Source organism: Paroedura picta, chromosome 12, assembly GCF_049243985.1.
Source record: "Paroedura picta isolate Pp20150507F chromosome 12, Ppicta_v3.0, whole genome shotgun sequence".
Taxonomy (NCBI): Eukaryota; Metazoa; Chordata; class Lepidosauria; order Squamata; family Gekkonidae; genus Paroedura; species Paroedura picta.
Window position 1 is genome coordinate 23,291,347 of NC_135380.1, and position 17,873 is coordinate 23,309,219.

Here is a 17,873-nt window from a genome sequence, read left to right on the forward strand (position 1 = left end):
ACAATGTAAGCTCCCCCATCGCCCACTGTTTTCCTGATACAAAAGAGCCCCAGGACCATTTCATGTCAGGACTCTGGCGGAGTGGCTTGGAGGTGGGGAGCTTAAGCAACCTTTTCCTGTGTGCACCAGGGAGGCTCAGAACTTCAGAGCACATCTTTTGTCAAGGTGCTCTGAGGTTCCATCAGGGGAGCCCCCACCGGCAGTCTCGGAGAGGTACAGCCCAGGTGCAGGTTTGCCTGCTAGGCCTGAGTTGCCTGTCATTTATGTGGCCTGCTCTCTGCAAATCCTGTATTTCATAAATGGGCAGGGATGTGGCAGTGACCCGTCATGTTTATTGGTTTGCAAATAGATGTGTTACTCTGGTAAGCAGAGTCAATAGCTGGGCTAGCTCTGGCCATTCAGGGCTTAAACCTGGCATCTCAGTTTGCAGACCAAGCGTCTGGATCACCCCACCTTTCCCATAGTCAAGACCTTTAAAGCTCCACATACTGTGCTTGACCGGAACCTGCTCTTGGGTCCTTTGATGAGAGGCTCCCAGCTCCCCACAAGCATTTAGTTGGCCTTTGTGTGTGATTTGAACAGGGCGGACGTGGCCGATCTTCCCATTTCAATATTGCTTTGCTTGTTGCTGGAAACACGATCTGCAAACACGGTGATAATTGTCTTTAAAACTGCTGAGGTCTGCTTCCGCTGCATTCGTCTTCGTAGCCCCTGCCGGCAAATTATTTAATAATAAGGATTAATAATTAACGGGACTTGGCCTCGCCAGAGCGGCATCAAGACACGGATTCCGGATCTGCTTAACATTGTGAGCCCTGATTAATCAGGACTTGGTGAAGCTGGGAGGCAGCAGAGACATGGGGTGAAATTGGGCGAGGGGAAGGGAAATCCCGGGGCGACTGCTAGCGTGGAGTCCAGGCTAACTTTCATATTCCTAATTGGGACTCCACTAGCAGCGGCCCCTGGGATTTCCTTCGCCCACAGATTAATAAACTGGAAAATGCATTTTATTCTTCTTCCATAGATGAGTTTACTTTGTAGTGTAAAGTAAGAGCAGTTCTTAGTAAGAGTACTCCTTGGTGTGCTTTCAGTTTCTGAGATCACGATATAAGCGGCAGAAGAAAAATGTTGAAAATCCAAAGGTTTAAAAAAACATTTTCTCCATGTGAAGAGGAAGCAATTTACCTGTTAAGATTTTAATACTCATAACGAAGAACAGCTTTCTTCTTAAGCGGCGCCTGGATGCACATGTGTTCTGTGACGGCTCATGAGCTTTTGCAAGCATGGTCGTGTGTAGTGCCATATTTGCTCACAGGTTGTGCACCATTGTTAGCTTAATTGTACCCAAACTGCAAGGATCTTGTCAGACAGCAAAACAAGGGAAGTTTTTAGGTCAGTTGCAGCTGTAGGGTTAATGTGGAGCCTTTCCAATCTGGGCTAGTATCATGTTCTCCTGGGAACAGCTTTGCTGGCAGAGATCAATGCTCACTAAACCCAGTACACTGTTCCTGAACAGGGCTCGCCAATTACTTCGGGAATGTATAGGAAGGGGCTAGTCTTGTATAATCTCAGCAGTTTGTATTCACAGACTGGAGGATCATTTTAGCTTCCACAAGCTGATAGCTTCGGACCTACCTCTCCCCCACAAATCTGTGTTATCTTTTAAAAATCCACCTAACCCAGCACCGCATTTTTTGTGTCTGAAATATCCTGCCCCCTAAGATGTGGGTTCAAGCTGTCCTAACTGTCCTGGAGGAATAGCCCTGTTATTGGGGGGGGGGGCACAACACGGCTGGCTCTTTGACCCGGTCGGTGGGGAGAATTTGCAGGCCTCTCAAAGTGGAGGAAAAACATGCTCAGATCCTCACTCTAACTATCCCATTTATACCCCTTTCTTTCCAAAGGGGGGTGACCAGCAGTGGGAGGGGGTAGCGTTGAGTGGTTGTGGGCAAGGCCACAGGAGGGTTAGGGACTTGTGAGAGCGCTTTCCCCTTCCCCTGCTGCCTGTTCCACAGAGCCAGAAAGATGCGGCAGGTGTGCATGGCTGCTGCCTCGTTGGGCAGGACTCCCAGCGTGGGTAGGCAGACGCTTGGGCCTTGGCGCGTAGGCTGGCTTGGATCGGGGCGCTGGCCCGTCCTTCGCTCGTCTGTTCGCCTGCGTCGCCAGCGCGCTCATTGGTATGGGGCTGGGCGCCGGCGCGGCCCGCAGCGAGCGTAGCCTTGTGCATATTCTAGTCGGCTCGTGAAAGTAGGTTACCTGTCATGTGCGACGGCTCTGATAAATGGCGGGGGGCGGGGGAGCGCCGGGCCCCTCGGGAGGGAGGGAGGGCAGGCGCGGAATGCCAATGCAGGGCTCGCTTTGCGCGGCTCCAGCCGAGCGGGGCGGAGAGATCGCTGGGCTGCGCCAGCCTGCCTGCCTGCGACAGTAACGAGCCCTCCGCGGCTGCGCTCAGAGGAAGGAGCTACAAAGCGCTGTCGGAAGCGGAGGCGCAAGGCCGGTAGACGAGCGAGCGGAGGCGTCAGCGGAGGCACGGAGGGAATCGGGAACAGCGCGCTGGCCTCGCCCTTGCTGCTGCTCACAGCAAAGGCAAACGCGGTCGGCCCAGCGGAGTGCGCCCCTTTTGGAACGGAATGCATACCTTTGGATCTGGAGTTGGCTCAGCCTGGCCCCCTTGTTTCACGCCTCTCTTTTTGCCCTAGGTGGGTCTTAGGCGAGCCCCCCAGCAGCCCCGCACCTTCAGCTGCCCTGGTGTGTAACATGGAGCCCTGATGCCGGTCTAACTTGCAGGGTTGTTGTGTGGAACAGACATTCTCAACTGGGCCATATGGCCCCGGGGGGGGGGGCACATTTTAAGGCACCACAGAATGGAAGATGTGAGAAAGGGAGCTCAAAGGGGAGGCCTGGTAACTGGACTGATTAAATACCCTTTTTGTCAGGTATCATGTCATGAATTGCTAAAAAGTGAGACCTCCGTCAAGGGTAAAAAAAACCCGTGTCATACATTCCTTTGTGTGTGCTTGAATTAAGGCATTCAAGGGGGTGCGGGGAATGAACCAACATGCTCCTCTTGGTTGAATGGTCTAGAAATCTGTCTTGTGTATACATACAGCAAGGTGTGTCAGGTTTAGTTATCTCACTCGTAGCCTAGGCCTTTTTTAGCCTAGCTCATGGCGCAAGCAGCAAGCCTACTTGCCCTGGGTCCTCAGAAGAAGAGCTACAAAAAGACAGAAGGTGGCTGATGTAGTGAGGAAAACAGCTGAGATAAATAACGTAAGATGGATAGAGGGTTGGACTTGGGCAAGGGGGGGGGGAAGGTTCAAATGTTCACTCAGCTGGGAAGTTTGGCCCTGTCATGGGCTTGCAACCAAACCTACCTAGCAGGGTTGTTGTTAAGGTAAAATGGAGGAGGAAGAAGCTGCATGCCATCTTGAATTCTTTGGAGTGTGTAAAAACGTGATAGGTATGTTTACTATGGTTGTTATTGTTATTGTTGGTGGTGGTTAGGGGTGTGTGTGATTTCTCTATGCTGCCCTGAGGTCCTTGAAGGGCAAGACAGAAATAGGAAGAATCAAAAGCACTGCTTAGTACCACCAGGGAAGTCCAGGTTTGCAGAGGTTGACAATGACCAGCCCCCCTCTGAACATCTCTTGCCACGAAAACTCCACAGGGCCTCCCTAAGTCATCTGCCAGGTGTGAGCCCCAGGCAAGAGCCCCAGGAACTCAAATGCAGACTCTGTGTCCCCATCACATGAATAATCCTTTTTAAAGAAACTCTCTTAACTATCCTTTGTTCAGAGATGCCACAAGCACTCTGTTGTGTCACACATGAAACCATGTTTCCTGCTGCACCCCAGCACTTGGAAACAGGCTTTTCTGGGTGGTGGTGGTGGGGTGGGGAAGGGCTAGAGCTGTTTCCTGCAGCTTTTCCTGTTATTCAGTTTCTGCCTTCGTCCTGTAGTGGAACCCCCTCTGCTGCTCGCCCGCCATCCATGCTAAGAGTGGGGAATATCTAGTTTTGACCCTCCTTCCATCCGTGGGCAGTTTGGGGAAAACTCACCTGGCCCAGGAACCAGCCTGGCAGTCCCAGCCAATGGTGGCACAGAATGAAGTCACCTCCATCCAAACATTGTCATCATCCTTGGTCAGGCAAAAGCCGGACAGCCCTGAGGCACAGCTCAGTTTGCTCCTGGCCACCTGTGGCCCTCTACAGCAGTGGGTCTCAACCTTCCTAAAGCTGTGACCCTTTAATACAGTTCCTCATGTTGACCCCCAACCGTAAAATTATGCAAGTGTTCTTTCACAGAAATTAAACCGAAACTGACCAATGGCGTGAAGATCCATTTTTCATGATTGTGTATAAATTGTTTCCCTCCCGGGTTTCTCAGTTCAGTTCTGCCTCTTGTCCCACCATGCCGATCTCGCTCTTTTCCGCTGCTCCAGACAGATGAACGCTCTGTCTTGATCTACCCCACAAGGCTGTTGTGTGGATGAAATGGAAGAGGAGTGATGTCGGCCACTTTGGGACCCCCTTTGAGAGAAGGGCAGAGTTCGAACCGAGTAATGAAAACTAATGATTTGGAAGAACAAGAATTGAGTCCAGGAGGAGGACCTCCTTCTGCACCCCTTTTCCCTACAGCTTCCTCACAGAAAGCAGCTGACTAAGAGTAGCTGGTTGGCTGCTGGAACTCACAATTGCAGGCCTTCAGTCTTCTTCTGACCCTTTCCCAATCCCTCTCGCTTGGTGGAAATGTCGCCTGAATTCTCCTGACCTCTTGTTAGGATTGTGGAGGAACAGGAGGATGGTTGGTAAGGATCCCCCACTTCCAGCTGTGTTCTCAACCTCTGAATCCAGATTTGGAAACTCCCACTCAGGACACCACGCTGTGCTAAAGGACTAAGCTCCTAGGGGTCCCTAGGCCCTTTCTCCCACTCTTGCTCCCTGGATTTGGAGCACCAGCTCTCCCCCAACACACCTCATGTCAGACTTGGACTGGAGGGGTCCTCAGGGGAAGAGGATGCCATGATGGCCAACAGCACGGAGATTGAAAGTCCGGCAGTCCCTGAGGTTTCTGGGCCTTTCGACTCCCATGGGCATGGGCCAGAAGATCTGGAGGCCCATAAGCAGAAGCCAGGGCCAGAGTGGACCCACAAGCGACGCCAAAACCCTAGGAGCAGAGAAGACAGAAAGCTCAGTCCAGACCACAGGGCATTCAAAGACCAAGTGAGGTTTGCAGAATGCTAGACAGGGTGCTGCTATAAGGGCCTGCAAAACTCCAGGCTGCTTCTACAACTGTGGGGCCCTAACTTCTATAAATAGTTTCGTTTCAGGCCTGGCTGTTGTAGGGTCAATAGGTCTCATGATGCTTGCCCCTGGGAGCTGGCAGGACACACATATCCCTGCCCCCACCCCACAATTGCTCTTCTCCTCCCTGAGTGGCTGTCCTCCACGTCTCCAACTTGGGTTTTCCTCAGACAGCCTTGGTCTGACCAGTCTGATCTAAGAGTCTAGTCAATGTCTTTAATTTCTGACCCGGCCTATATTTAAATGCCCTCTCCGTTTATCTGACAAATAAGCCTTGATCGCAGATGACACGGGGCAAGCCTGCCCTCCCCTTGTGACTCCAGGCTCATCAATCCTCCTGTGTCAAGATCCAAGCTTGTTCCCCCAGGGGCCAGGCCTTTGAGACAATGGGACAAGAAGGCCAAGCTTTGCAGAAGGACCGTGGCTTTTGAAGGGCCAGTGTGAACTCAGCAGCACTGGAATTTCTGACAAATCACTCAGCCTATTGAGAAACCCCCAGACAGGCAGGAAGTGGGGGACAAGAAGGTCCCTGTCTCAAGAACTAGCTCATCTTTCTTTGTACCATGAAGAGAGGAAGCACAGCTGCTTGGCCCCAATGAGGTGGGGCAGAATTCGTTGGCTCTGGGTGAAGACCAATGGCATGTTCTGAAAACATGCTCTACTCCTGCAAGCTGTTCACAAGGTACCCTGTTCTTCAGAATCATAGAGTGGGAAGGGGCCATGCAGGCCATCTAGTCCCACCTCCTGCTCAATGCAGGATCAGTCTACAGCATCCATGAGAAGTATCTGTCCAGCTGCTGCTTGAAGACTGCCAGTGAAGGGGAGCTTGCCACCTCCTTAGGCAGCTGGTTCCACTGCTGAACTACTCTGATTGTAAAAGATTTCCCCCTAATATCTAGCTGGTACTGTTCTACACATAGTTTAAACTCATTACTACGGGTCCTCTCCTCTGTCGCCAACAGGAACCTTTCCCTGCCCTCTTCCAAGTCACAACCTTTCAAATACTTCAAGAAAACAATCATGTCCCCTCTCAGCCTCCTCTTCTCCAGGCTAAACATTCCCAAGTCTCTCAGCCTTTCCTCATAGGGTTTGATCCTCCTCGGCATTCTCCTTTGTACTCTCTCGATTGTGTCCACTTCCTTTTTGAAATGAGTCCCCCAGAACTGCACACAATACTCCAGGTGTGGTGCACAGCCCAAGCCTGTATTTACCACTGCACCCCAGTGTCTGCCCAAGATCTCATTCCCACACACTGCGGCCCAGAAGTATGTCTCCCACCCAATATGCGTGCCTCTCGTTTTTGTGAATGAGATTTACAGCAGGGGTAGTCAACCTGTGGTCCTCCAGATGTTCATGGACTACAATTCCCATGAGCCCCTGCCAGATTTACAGTACTGGGTTTCAATTGCAGCTCACATGGTACTTCTGAAAGTCTGTTTAGTCACCAGCTGTTTGACTTCAGTGGCAGAGAGCAAAATCTGATGGGATCCTGTCTGGGAAGGTGAGGAGGAAGCGGGTTCTCACAGTCTTATCTGCGATGTTGGAGAACTTAGAAGTAACCATGGGACTCAGTTTCAAGGGGGCCTGGTTTTCTCTCCAAGTTGCTCTCCCCTCTGCCTGCTCTGAGCTAATGTGAGCTAACTTGTTTCTGCTGCATTTCAAAAGAAGGGTCAAACAGTCAGCTGCGCTATCTTCCAGCAACATGTGCTTCTGCATGCATTCTGGCAACAAATATTACTTTCACGTGGACAGGTGAGGAAAGGGCTTGAGGAAGATCTAGCAGTTTGCGGCGAGTTCTGTTCCGCCTTCTGTCTTGGCGCATTGCTCCAGGCAAGCCCTACCGTCTTTGGCTTTGAATTCTAATTGTTGCCTTTTATAAGGCCAACTCTTCTGCCCGAATAAATGATAAGGAAAGACATCTCAGTTATCCTGACCACAGTTTCCCTGACTTCTCTTGCTCTCAGATAGTTCTGTATATTTCCAGTTTACTCAGAGGGACTTCCAAGAATGTGCTTTTTAACTCTGTCCAGTGTAACCACAAGTTACCAAGCCTTCTCTTCTGAGCCTGTAGCCCCCTTTTACAGCTTGAATCTTCCTTAACTGAACCTTTAATTTCTTAGCCAAGTTCTGACTTGTTTTACAAGTCAGCCCTGGGGAAGATGTAGTGGTATGAGAGTGCTTAGTTCCTATTGGCATGGGCCTGTAACTTCACCAACACGCTCCTGGATAGTTTCTGGATTTGATACTAGGACCAAAAGTAGCAACTCCTTGGGGAGGGAGCCTAGGCATCCCTAAAGCTCCCCTATCCCCTGAGATTTTAAGAAGTTCCACATGACAGGGGCTGTGTGTGTGGCGTGCCATCCCATCACAAAGGAAAGTGCTGTGCGGCTTGCACATTCATGCACAAGAGCGTGAGTGCAAGCTCGGCATTTCAAAAAATAAACTCTTTCTTATCTCACACCAGGACTGGGAGTTCTTTTCTCCTCCAAATTTGCAGCAATTCCTGCTGAGGAGAAATCCATCAAATTGCCCGGACGCAGCCAGGGAGCGGAATGACAGCTGCATGGCCCAGGGGGAAACCATCACTTCAGATCATTATGTTCTGAGCAGCTTAAATATATTTTTGTCCCAGAAAAGGATAGCATGAAGCGCTCAGGAAAAGGTTTATTTGAAAAGCAGTCGCTTTGAGGGGGGCTTCTGGGCACCTTTTAAATTATATTTTCTCTTTAATGCACAGACAGGACTTCTTCCCGCATCTTTTATTTTCACTTACGTAGCTTGTACAGAAATAATGCTCTGAAGGAATGGCAGGCTTCGTAAGGAGATCCAGTGGGCCTCTTTGCCTTTTGTTGTTTTGTTTTTAATCTACAGACTAATTTAGACAGATGTACCCAGGAGCCCAGAGAGAGCTGATCCACAGTCACAAGGGGCCTCCTCCCTCCCTCCGAGAAAGCCCAGGGGAGAGGTTTTCACTGAATTTTAGGATTTCCTCTCTGCCTCTGAAGAACTGAAGCATCCTGTGATCAAAGTGGAAAAGTCTCTGGGCTTTAATGGACGCTTCCACAGATAGGATTGCTGGTGCCGACCAGAATTTTAATTGTGCTGCCCCCCCCCCCCCCAGGGAGAGCCTTCGGTATGTTTTGCCGGAGGAGTAAGATTTTTATTAATTCGCTAGCAACGCAAGGCAGAGGACTCCCTTTTCAAAATGGTGCTTGGCTGTGTCTTATATTGGCATGCTCCGCCTGCTGTACCTCCCCTTAAAAAAAATAATTTGATTACCAGGGGGACATACTATCTGAGCCTGCAGGCAAGAAGGAAATGGTCAGCTACCGAGCCCAGCTGAAGTTTGTACAGAAGGCTTGATGCTGGTGCTCAGCTTGAGTTGATGGGCCTGGTTCACATGACTGTGTTTTGTTCTGTTTTCTTCCAGTATGAGGCCCCATGCAACCACATGGCTGTTTTGGCCTTGAATGTAAACAAGAGGTGGGAAAGGCAAAGTTTTGCCCAGAGGAGCCTGTGTATTGGATTCAGCTACAGCTTAAGCAGTTTTCAAAGTCCTGTTGATAGCAACCAAAGACTGAAGCCGGATTGAAGAAGGATGCAAGTGATTATTCACTGTGTTTGCAGCCCAGGAGGGAGTTCAGGGCGGTGTCCACGGGGCTGCTCTTTATGATTCTCGCTCTCATTTTTTGTTGTAGCCCAAGGCAGCCTCTTGTGTTCTGTAACTGGGTGGGGATTTAAAGCAAGGTACCCCCCAGTCCAAGTCAAGCCTTGTTTCCAATAGAAGACCCAAAAACTAGTGGTTGATTCCAGACCTTTGGCAGGGAGCTCTGTGTGCTAAGAAATTTCCTTGGCAGCTTAGCCCTGGACATTTCTTTCCATTCTAAATGCAGAGCAATTTCCATTGGCTTTGAAACTGGTCCAGACCTCCCATTCATACGTTTTTCCTCCCTGAGATCTGAAAACTGTGAAGTTTCGTTTGTTTGCCGCTCTCTGTTTCATCAGCTGCCAGATTGTTGTTGTTTTTATCTGTCGGTTTTCTCTTCTGTTTGATATTGATGTTCCTCATTGTCTTTTATATTTGACGATTAACATTTTAGGCTGTGTGATGTTTCAGTGTTGTAAGGCCCAGCAAATGGTTTTCATGCTTTGAGTGTTCAGCACATATTTTAAGTAAAATAAATAACTGGGTTCCAGTTTCTTTCTGAAATTCCTTTGGTGTAGTGAGATTGGGGAGCTTCCCTGCTTGTGCTGGACCCTCTACATAGTAATTTAAACTACCAAGGAAGCCAAGATGTAGGCCTAGAAAACCCCTTCCAGTTGCGCACAATCTAGATTTAAATGTTCTCTATATTGGTTGGCAGAGACTTGTTATTTTTTAAGGGCATGATGGACGCTTGCTTTCTTAGACCACACTAAATGCCCACATAGATTCACAGTTCTGTTTCCAATGGCAGCCTCAGTACACTCCTAAGCAGAGCATGAAGATCGTGGTCTTCCTCTGCGGTCTGTCCCCAGTGTCTGCTTTTCAGAGGTATACTGCTCCTGCACGTGGAGTCTCTGTTTAACACTCATGGCTTATTGATTCCCTTGTTTCTTTTCTGGCCCACTGCACCTCTTAGATTTACACAATCTATCTGAGGTGATGGGGCTCAAATCTGAACCCTCTTTTTCGAGTTCAGTGTCTGTAGTACCCCCTGGACCCTCAGCTAATGCACAAAAAGGATGGTCACAATTCCTTTGCTTGCTGAAACTTAACCCCCTTCCTCTCTATCTCTCCAGTTCCCAGTTTGACCAGCAGATGGTGTTCCTCCAAGACGGCTTTCTGACCTTCCTATACCGTCATGGCAAATCTCATTGCCCCTGTCCAGTTCGGCGTTGGCTCTTCCAGGTAAGCCCAGCAACTCTCTAGCAAGCATAGGACATGCCACTAGATGGCAAGAGTGCACAAGGTGTGAGCAAGACAGGCAGGCCCGGTAAGAGCCCCTCTCAGTCCGGGCTGAAGTCTCATCTCCGCCACACGGGATAACCTAGCGCTGCAGGATGGATCAGATAGCCTCCTTAATGGTTTGAGCATTGGTTGTAAGCCTTGTGGGACAGGACCTTGGATATCCAGAAACCCAACTTTGCTTTAGTAAATGACTCTGGGGAGGTTGGGCGATTTGGTGCGTCTCCAGCACCCCAGCTCTCCATTTCCATCTATTAAGCCCCTGTTAAAGCGACACGGTGATTACTCCAAGCCAGCTGGCAACCCTGTGACATATGACCCTATGTCCAGCTCTGGACAAAATAAGTTCTGCATTTCTGAAGCAGAAGCTAATCGTGTACATTGCCAATTGGCTGCCTTCTCCATGAGGTCATGCAGAGATTTCCTTCGCCCATCCCTGGAATACTTTCCTCTTTTTAAAATTTAATTAATAACGTAATGAATTAACAGATGAACACACACTCCAGGATGCCACTGTGAGTTCTCTGTTCCCAGTGTTCTGGCTTCCCCAGGGAACTGTGATCCCGCAGGTGCTTTAAAACCTCCACCATTGGAGCAGTTTCTTCACTGACTTCTTGCCTCCCAGATTTACAATTTGTGTGTAGACTATCTCCTCTCTTCCGAGCCTGCTTTGGTGTTTGGAAGGTTTGTCAGCTGTCTTCCACCAGGGTCTCCTTACACCATGCTAACCTGTTGGTGGTTTCCTTTTCTGCAAATCTGAGGGCTGCAAAGAAAGTTTTCAAAAGTGAACTTTTGGGCTCTCAGCATGCCAAGTACTGGGACAGCTGCTGGATAGTGTACTTTTGTGCCAAACAAAAGACGGGTGTGCCGTTGGTTGGGATAAGCTGACTTTCAGAGGCTGAAATGTTACCAAGACATAAATCCCAGGCTTACTTTTGTACTCCTCCCCCCTCCTCTGATCTTTAAGAAGAAGAAGTTGGTTTTTATACCTTGCTCTTCACTACCCAAAGGAGTCTCAAAGCAACTTACAATTGCCTTTCCTTCCCCTCCCCACAACAGACACCCTGTGAAGTAGAACAGCATTATTAGGACTGTGGCTAGCCCAAGGCCTCCCAGCTGGCTGCATGTGGGGGAGCAGGGAGTCAGACTCGGCTCTCCAGATTAGAGGCTGCTGCTCTTAACCACTATACCACGCTGGCTCCTAAGCAATGCATGAGGGCCACTGACTCCTTGCCCTTATTCAGAGGCAGACCTCTTCTGCCAGCAGAAGCTTTATCTTGCTATTGTCAGTGAGAGCTGTATATACACTTGTACTCTGGAGGTTTTATCTAAAGCCTTCTGTGCTAGAGGCCATTGCTCTGCCTGATGTCAGGGAGTCATGTGTTGGATGAAGTAGCATTTCCTGTCTAGTCCCAGCCTGCTTCAGAGGGCAATCCCCAGGTTTTAAGGCTCTGAACAGATGGAGGGAAATTTCTTTATGGCATTCTTCAAACCATTCAGAATTCCATATACCTCTGTTCTGGGGGCTCTCCTTCACTGTAAACACCTGGCTTGTTTGCCCCAGCTTAGGTGTTGTTTAAAAGACTTTTTCCTGCTTCCGTGGTTACCAACAACCGGTATTTTTTACCAAAGCCTGTTTTTTTCTGATCTTTTAAAAGAAAGATTGCCTTTTTTCTTGCAACAAAAGCTGGTAACTGGAGAATTGTGACAATAGAGCGTTATAACATTATTGCAATTTAGCAATACTATGTTTTAAGACTTTCAATGTGAAAGAGGGGAAACAGCAGCCTTGGGGGGGGGCAGGGGAAAGGAACATGTGGGAAAACCCATCATTTGAGAATTCTCAGCCTGCTGGGTTATTTCCCTTAAAATCCCAAAATGGATAATTTGAAAGATCAAACAGAGTAACCTCTTTCTCAGATATTTATTAACAAGAAACCAGTTTACTCTACATTAAACTGGATCTAGAGGCAGAACCAAAAGACTCCCAAAGACGAAAGAACATATAGGATTACACATCTATATTCTCTTTGCCAATCGCAAGCTTTAAATACAAAATTTCCCTTATTTAGCTCTTCTAATATTATCTTATCAGAAATCCAGGGGTCTGTTCACCTAACTGCAGTGAGGTAGAACATGAGACTCTCTTATCAGAGTATTTGCAAAACGGCAAAAGCCCAGTGGTGACTTCAGCTCACGCACCTTGAGAAGGTGATAAGGCTTTCTAGGATAGCTGTCAGCAACAATAATTTTTGTGAAGCGGGGACACCCCAGGAAAGCATCTCTGGGCAGAAAAACCCCATTCCCTCTTCAAGGCAGGTGCTCCGACCATTCTGATAACTTTGACCGCCCTTTCCAGCAGCATTTCCAGCATGTGCTTCAGCCGTGTGAGATTCTGAACAAATGGGGTCCTCGTGGAGCCTCAGGCCCAGCTTTCAAAGGATGTCTTTGCAAGGCCGGTTCTCGGAGCCCTCCTGCACATCCGCCCACCCTTGGCTCTCTTCCAGCTCTCCCTGGCCTGGGACAAGCCTTTCAAATACATTATACACCTCCCTTTCCTTCCTGCCTCACATCCCGCCAGATAATAATGCCGTGCATTTACAGTGTGCTCTTCCTGCTCCCAGCACTTTGGCAGCCTACTTCTCACTGAACCCCAGGGAGAGGTGGGCAAGCTGTATTTGCTTCCATCAGTGCGGGGTCCTGAGGCGCCTGGAAAGAGATCGAGGCCATAGAAGGCCTCATAGCGAAGTGCCTTTCTGAATAGGGCCTGGGAGATTCGATTTCGCTTTTTGACTCTTGCCGCTGCCCCCGATTTCTTTGGCACTTCCTCCCCTATGATACTATTCCCGTTCCTTAAAGGGTGGTGGCGGTGGCTTAATCGTCTTTCCTGTACATGCATTGTCTTTTACAATTCGCTGCCTGTCCCTGACGAGTTTTCAATTTCAGGTGGAGTCTCGGGTTTCTGCTAAAATACTGATTAACCGCGAATCATACAGTCAGTTTGGCTGCATTTGGCCCTGTGAATACACACTGCTCTGGTGCACCCTGAAGGATGTGTGAGCTGTATGGTCTGCACACAACACCTGCCCCGCATTTGATGTTCTGCAGACTGTATCCAGCACAGCCTCCATGTGCCCAGTGGTGTATTCAGACTGACAAAGCAACCAGCAATCACTAGGTACGTCCATCAAGGTGTGCTAATTCCTACGGTGATCACAAACACCCCTGATTTGGCTGGAAGGATCTGTAGTTTACCAAATCACATGAGAGTATTGCAGAATCCCCTTTGTTAGCAAGGAAGTAGCCATTTCCCCCCCTCCCCCCGGAGGACAGTGCCCTAGGGGTATTCAACCTGGGGTCCTCCATATGTCCATGGACTACAATTCCTATGAGCCCCTGCCAGCATTTGCTTGCAGGAGCTCATGGGAATTGTAGTCCATGGACATCTGGAGGACAACAGGTTGACTACCCCTGCCCTAATGGGAATGGTGAAGTGGCTGTAATATATTAACCGTTTGGGACCTGCAAGAAATAGCCAGGGTGGGTGGAAGGGGTATACAATTATAACCCTCTCCCCAGCAGCGAATGATTGCTGAGTTTGTTGACTAAATGAAGGGCATCCTGCTAACCTAATGTGGCCCGGACAGTTGGCTTCACTGCTGAGCTTGGGGGCCAGATGAGCAGGAAGGCCTCATCCATCCCCAACCTGAGAGGCACAGGCACAGGGAAGATGCTTTGACTTCTGCTTTCCTCTGCTGCCTTTTGGGCTCCTGTCTCTCTTGGGAGCACCAGCAGGCCCTTTCTCCATCTGTTCTCCCCCCCGCACACTGGATGCTCAACCACCCTCAATCTTCCATGGACGATTTAGTTCTCCCCAGGCCACTTTTGGAACAGAGGCATTACTTCTTAAAAAACACACATCCACATAAACAAAGTTATTTTTTTTTTCTTGTGCTGCTGGAAGAGTACGCAGCTGTGCAGAAATCTGTATTCTGTCTCTGAGGGGTCTCCTGTTTTCCCCTGTCCTGCTGATCACCACGGGATATTTAAGAGGGCGACTAGGAATCCAGGAGGAGCTGTGGCTCAGCTGTAGAGCATCTGCTTTGCATGGTTGAATTTTCCAATCCCCAGCATCTCTGGTTAAAAGGCTCAGGAAGCCTCTGATCAGAAAGGCCCCCTAGAGAGCCAAGGCCAGTCTGAGTAGACACGGTAGACCAAGGGTCCAGTACCCTATAAGGCAGCTGCACATGTTGTGGTATTGTTGTGGACTGGGTATAAATATCAGGGCATCCCAAACTCCCTATTCTGCACACAATAGACAATGCACTTTCAGTGCACTTTCGAAGTAGATTTTCCTGTTCCACGCAGGAAAATCCAGCCGCCAGAACACATTGAAAGTGCATTATCCAGTGTGTGCGGAATAGGCTAGGATTTCATAGGGCTCCACAGATGGACTGGGTTTAGACTGACTGTGTTCAGTTAAATTGACATAAACTAGTGCATGAGTAATATGCTGTTTCTGAAAGACAAAAGAATACGTTCTTTGTCGTTAGATGACGCATACCCAGACTGGCATCTAAGAAGAGGCGTTTCCTCCCATGCGTGGAAGAGGAAGGGGACTGACTTTTCTAAGGTGTCTTTGTGACAGTTGCTTATAATAAAAATAACTGACCCAGCTAACAAAAAACGTGGTACTTGGTTAATTAGAAGCGCTCGTTTAACAGCTAAAAGGGTTCCTAATCAGTTAATCTAATTTGTTCACTAACAGGGCAGTCCTAAACAGATTTATGCCAGGTAGTCTGTCCTTTGAAATCAATAGCATTTGCTTCTGCTTAGTAGGGCATAACTCTGGTTAGGATCGCACCATTGGTGTTGCATCCTCAGTCCTAATCTCCCCACTTCCCCCCCCCAAAAAAAACCCAACCCTATGCATTGCGATCACTTTGCCCTTGAATGGAGTGAAGATATAGGATTTGTCTGTTTTCCTCTGCCTTTGAACTTCAATTGAGACGCCACGGCCCACACCCTTCCCTCATTACCACTCCTCTTCTCCCCCTTTCACCCCGCCTCTGGTCCCTTTCTATATCAGTTTAAACTTCCGAAGGATCTTGACATTGCTGAGGGTCAGACAGCCCCCTCTTCCTCTGCCAGGAAGTCCTGGACAGTTCTTGAACTCGTGCATGGAAGGAACTTTCTCAATCCTTTCTGTGCAGCTGAGTGTAGTCATTGAATATTTTAATTTAAAGGGTAATTTTAGGACTTGTAGAGTAGGATTAGGCAATTGGGAGCTCCTGGGACATTCTCCCGCCCCCACCCCGGCTTCTTCATCTTGTCTAGCTAGCAGAGTAGCTCCTGATCCCATGGACTGCCCGTTTTTTGGCTGTTTCCCCCCCATCGCCACCCAAGGCAAGAGGAAAGGGCCCCTTGTTGCTCCCTCCAGTAGACACAGGCAAAGGTTCTGCCAGAGTTTGCCCCTTATACATTGCAGGCTAATGGGACTGGGAGGATGGGATGCAGGAAGGCTGATAGAGCCTCAGTGGCCAATCACAGGAGGCATCTTTTTGAGGCCTTTCCTGTGTCTTGGAGTGAGTAGTGGAAATGATAAAATAAGGCTAGTTTGGGCCATCCATGTCAGGGCAAGAGTGTCCTTAGGGGGATTATTTACTAGAGAGCCAGCTGGGGGCAGTGGTTAAGAATGGCAGCCTCTAATCTGGAGAATTGGGTTTAATCCCCCACTCCTCCACATGCAGCCAGCTGGGTGACCTTGGGCCACTTGCTGCTCTCTCTGAGCTCTCTCAGCCTCACCTACCTCACAGAGTCTCTTTTGTGGGGAGAAGCAGAGTAGGCAGTTGTAAGCCGCTTTGAGACTCCTTCAGGTAGTAAAAAGCGGGGTACAAAACAACAGCCTCATTGGGTATCCCTGAGTCCTTGTAAAATTAAATCACCTGTTGAAATTTTACGATCAGTTTAAGGAGGGAATACCCAAGATCTGCTCAAAACCTCGCTGCATGTGGAAAGCTTCCATTCCAGGGAGGAACCAGGTTTTACTCACACGGGCATTTTGGCGCGAGGGGTGCTCTTGAAGATGCAACCCCCCCCCCCCCCCGTGCTGTGTTCCAAGAAGTCCAGGCTTATGAGACCCATGCCATGGATCTTTCCTCAGTGTTTGAGCTAGCTCCAAGGCCCCTCTGGTGTTTTTCCTTCCACACGCTGTGTGCTGCTGTTATAAGTAATAATTTCTGCGATACGTTTTGTGAGCGAGGAGCTTTGTAAGTTCGTGGCGTAGGTGTAATTTATGTGACCGCTGCGGGTTCATACATCTTAATCCGGAAGGTGCTGCAGTGATGATCTCGCTTCACCTACACAACTTCGGTCAGGAAAAATTCTACCTGCTGTGCTGTGGATTGAGACTATTAACCTTAATGACTCAAGAGGTGAACCACTGAGCGCAGGAGTGTTTTGCTTCCCCCGATGGATCGATGCTAAGGCTTAGGAAGGGCTTGAGATCGGTCTCTGTGTCTCTGTAAAAGGCAACCGGATGCCGTTTCCACACAGAGCTGCAAGAAGAGGGTGCCTGTGGGTTGTTTCCATGTGGAGACGATTCCCCATCATGCTCCTGTTGCCTTGCAGAAGCAAAGAGGGTCTGTGGGGAGGAGGGGAGATTCTCTTTAGTTAGCTCCTCCCTTGTGTCTGCCATTTCCCCCTACCAACACTGGTAGGCTTTTCACGGGCTTAAACAAAGGGGGTTGCTTGATGTATTGCTATAATGTTTGAAGGCTGTAGCATTATATCCACAGCCAGTATTTTAAAAAGCTGGTTGATGAGGTAAGGGTGAACAGTGGGCAGGAGCGGAATCCAGGAAAATGGCACCAAATTTGGGCAGGGATGTCCAGAAACCTGCAATTTCCTGTCAGCACTGTGTGAAATCCCACCTTAAGTCTGCTCTTTCAAGAAAGGTATTGCTAAAGCATGTTTAGGAAACAACCGGGAAAACACCGGGGGCCACAGGGGGAGCGGCAGTACGACAAAACTGTGCAGAATCTCTCATTAAAAAGCACAGCGGTTTGGAAGGCCCATGGTAACAATAAGTCCACGTGGAAAGCAGCTGGAAGGCAGGAGGGGTAGCTGGGGCTTTTGACACCCCAAGGAGGGGTGGGATGGAAACTGCTATTATCTTTCCATTATGGCTGTCAGCCAATTAAGGAATTTGCAGTTGATTAATCATCTGCATTTTAACTGATTTAACTTTTACATAAATTTAATTTTAATTTTTAATCTCTGATTTGAATAAAATTAATATTTGATTTGAACACATTAGCATGTTGCAAAAGCATGATGTACAGATGCCTATTTTAAGAGAGCGAAGGAAGCCCGAGATAACTAACCCTTGAGTAGGCAGAATCTCCAGCTTGTAGATAAGAAGAACAAAAGGCCGCCTTCAATGTCTCTGATATCATTCCTAGCTTCAGCAACACAACAATTCCAAAATAGCCCGAGCAACAAGCTAAGGGAACTCTGCACTCACATCCCTGCCCGTAAAAACTGACCACGGGTTTAAATTCAAATGGGTAGCCCTGAAGCAGCAGAACAAACTTAGTGTCCAGGGGCACCTTTAAGACCAAC

The 17,873-nt window shown here is 48.8% G+C and overlaps 1 protein-coding gene across 8 annotated transcripts in view; it reads left to right on the plus strand.

Annotated features, from left to right (window-relative positions):
- Positions 1 to 17,873, plus strand: part of FAM178B (family with sequence similarity 178 member B) — a 186,268-nt gene that overhangs the window by 37,862 nt on the left and 130,533 nt on the right. For all 8 annotated transcript variants that reach the window (XM_077306258.1, XM_077306265.1, XM_077306260.1 and 5 more), the window contains one exon: positions 10,085 to 10,193. In XM_077306258.1, coding sequence (XP_077162373.1) covers positions 10,085 to 10,193 — 109 coding nt within the window. The remainder of the gene's footprint in view (positions 1 to 10,084; positions 10,194 to 17,873) is intronic.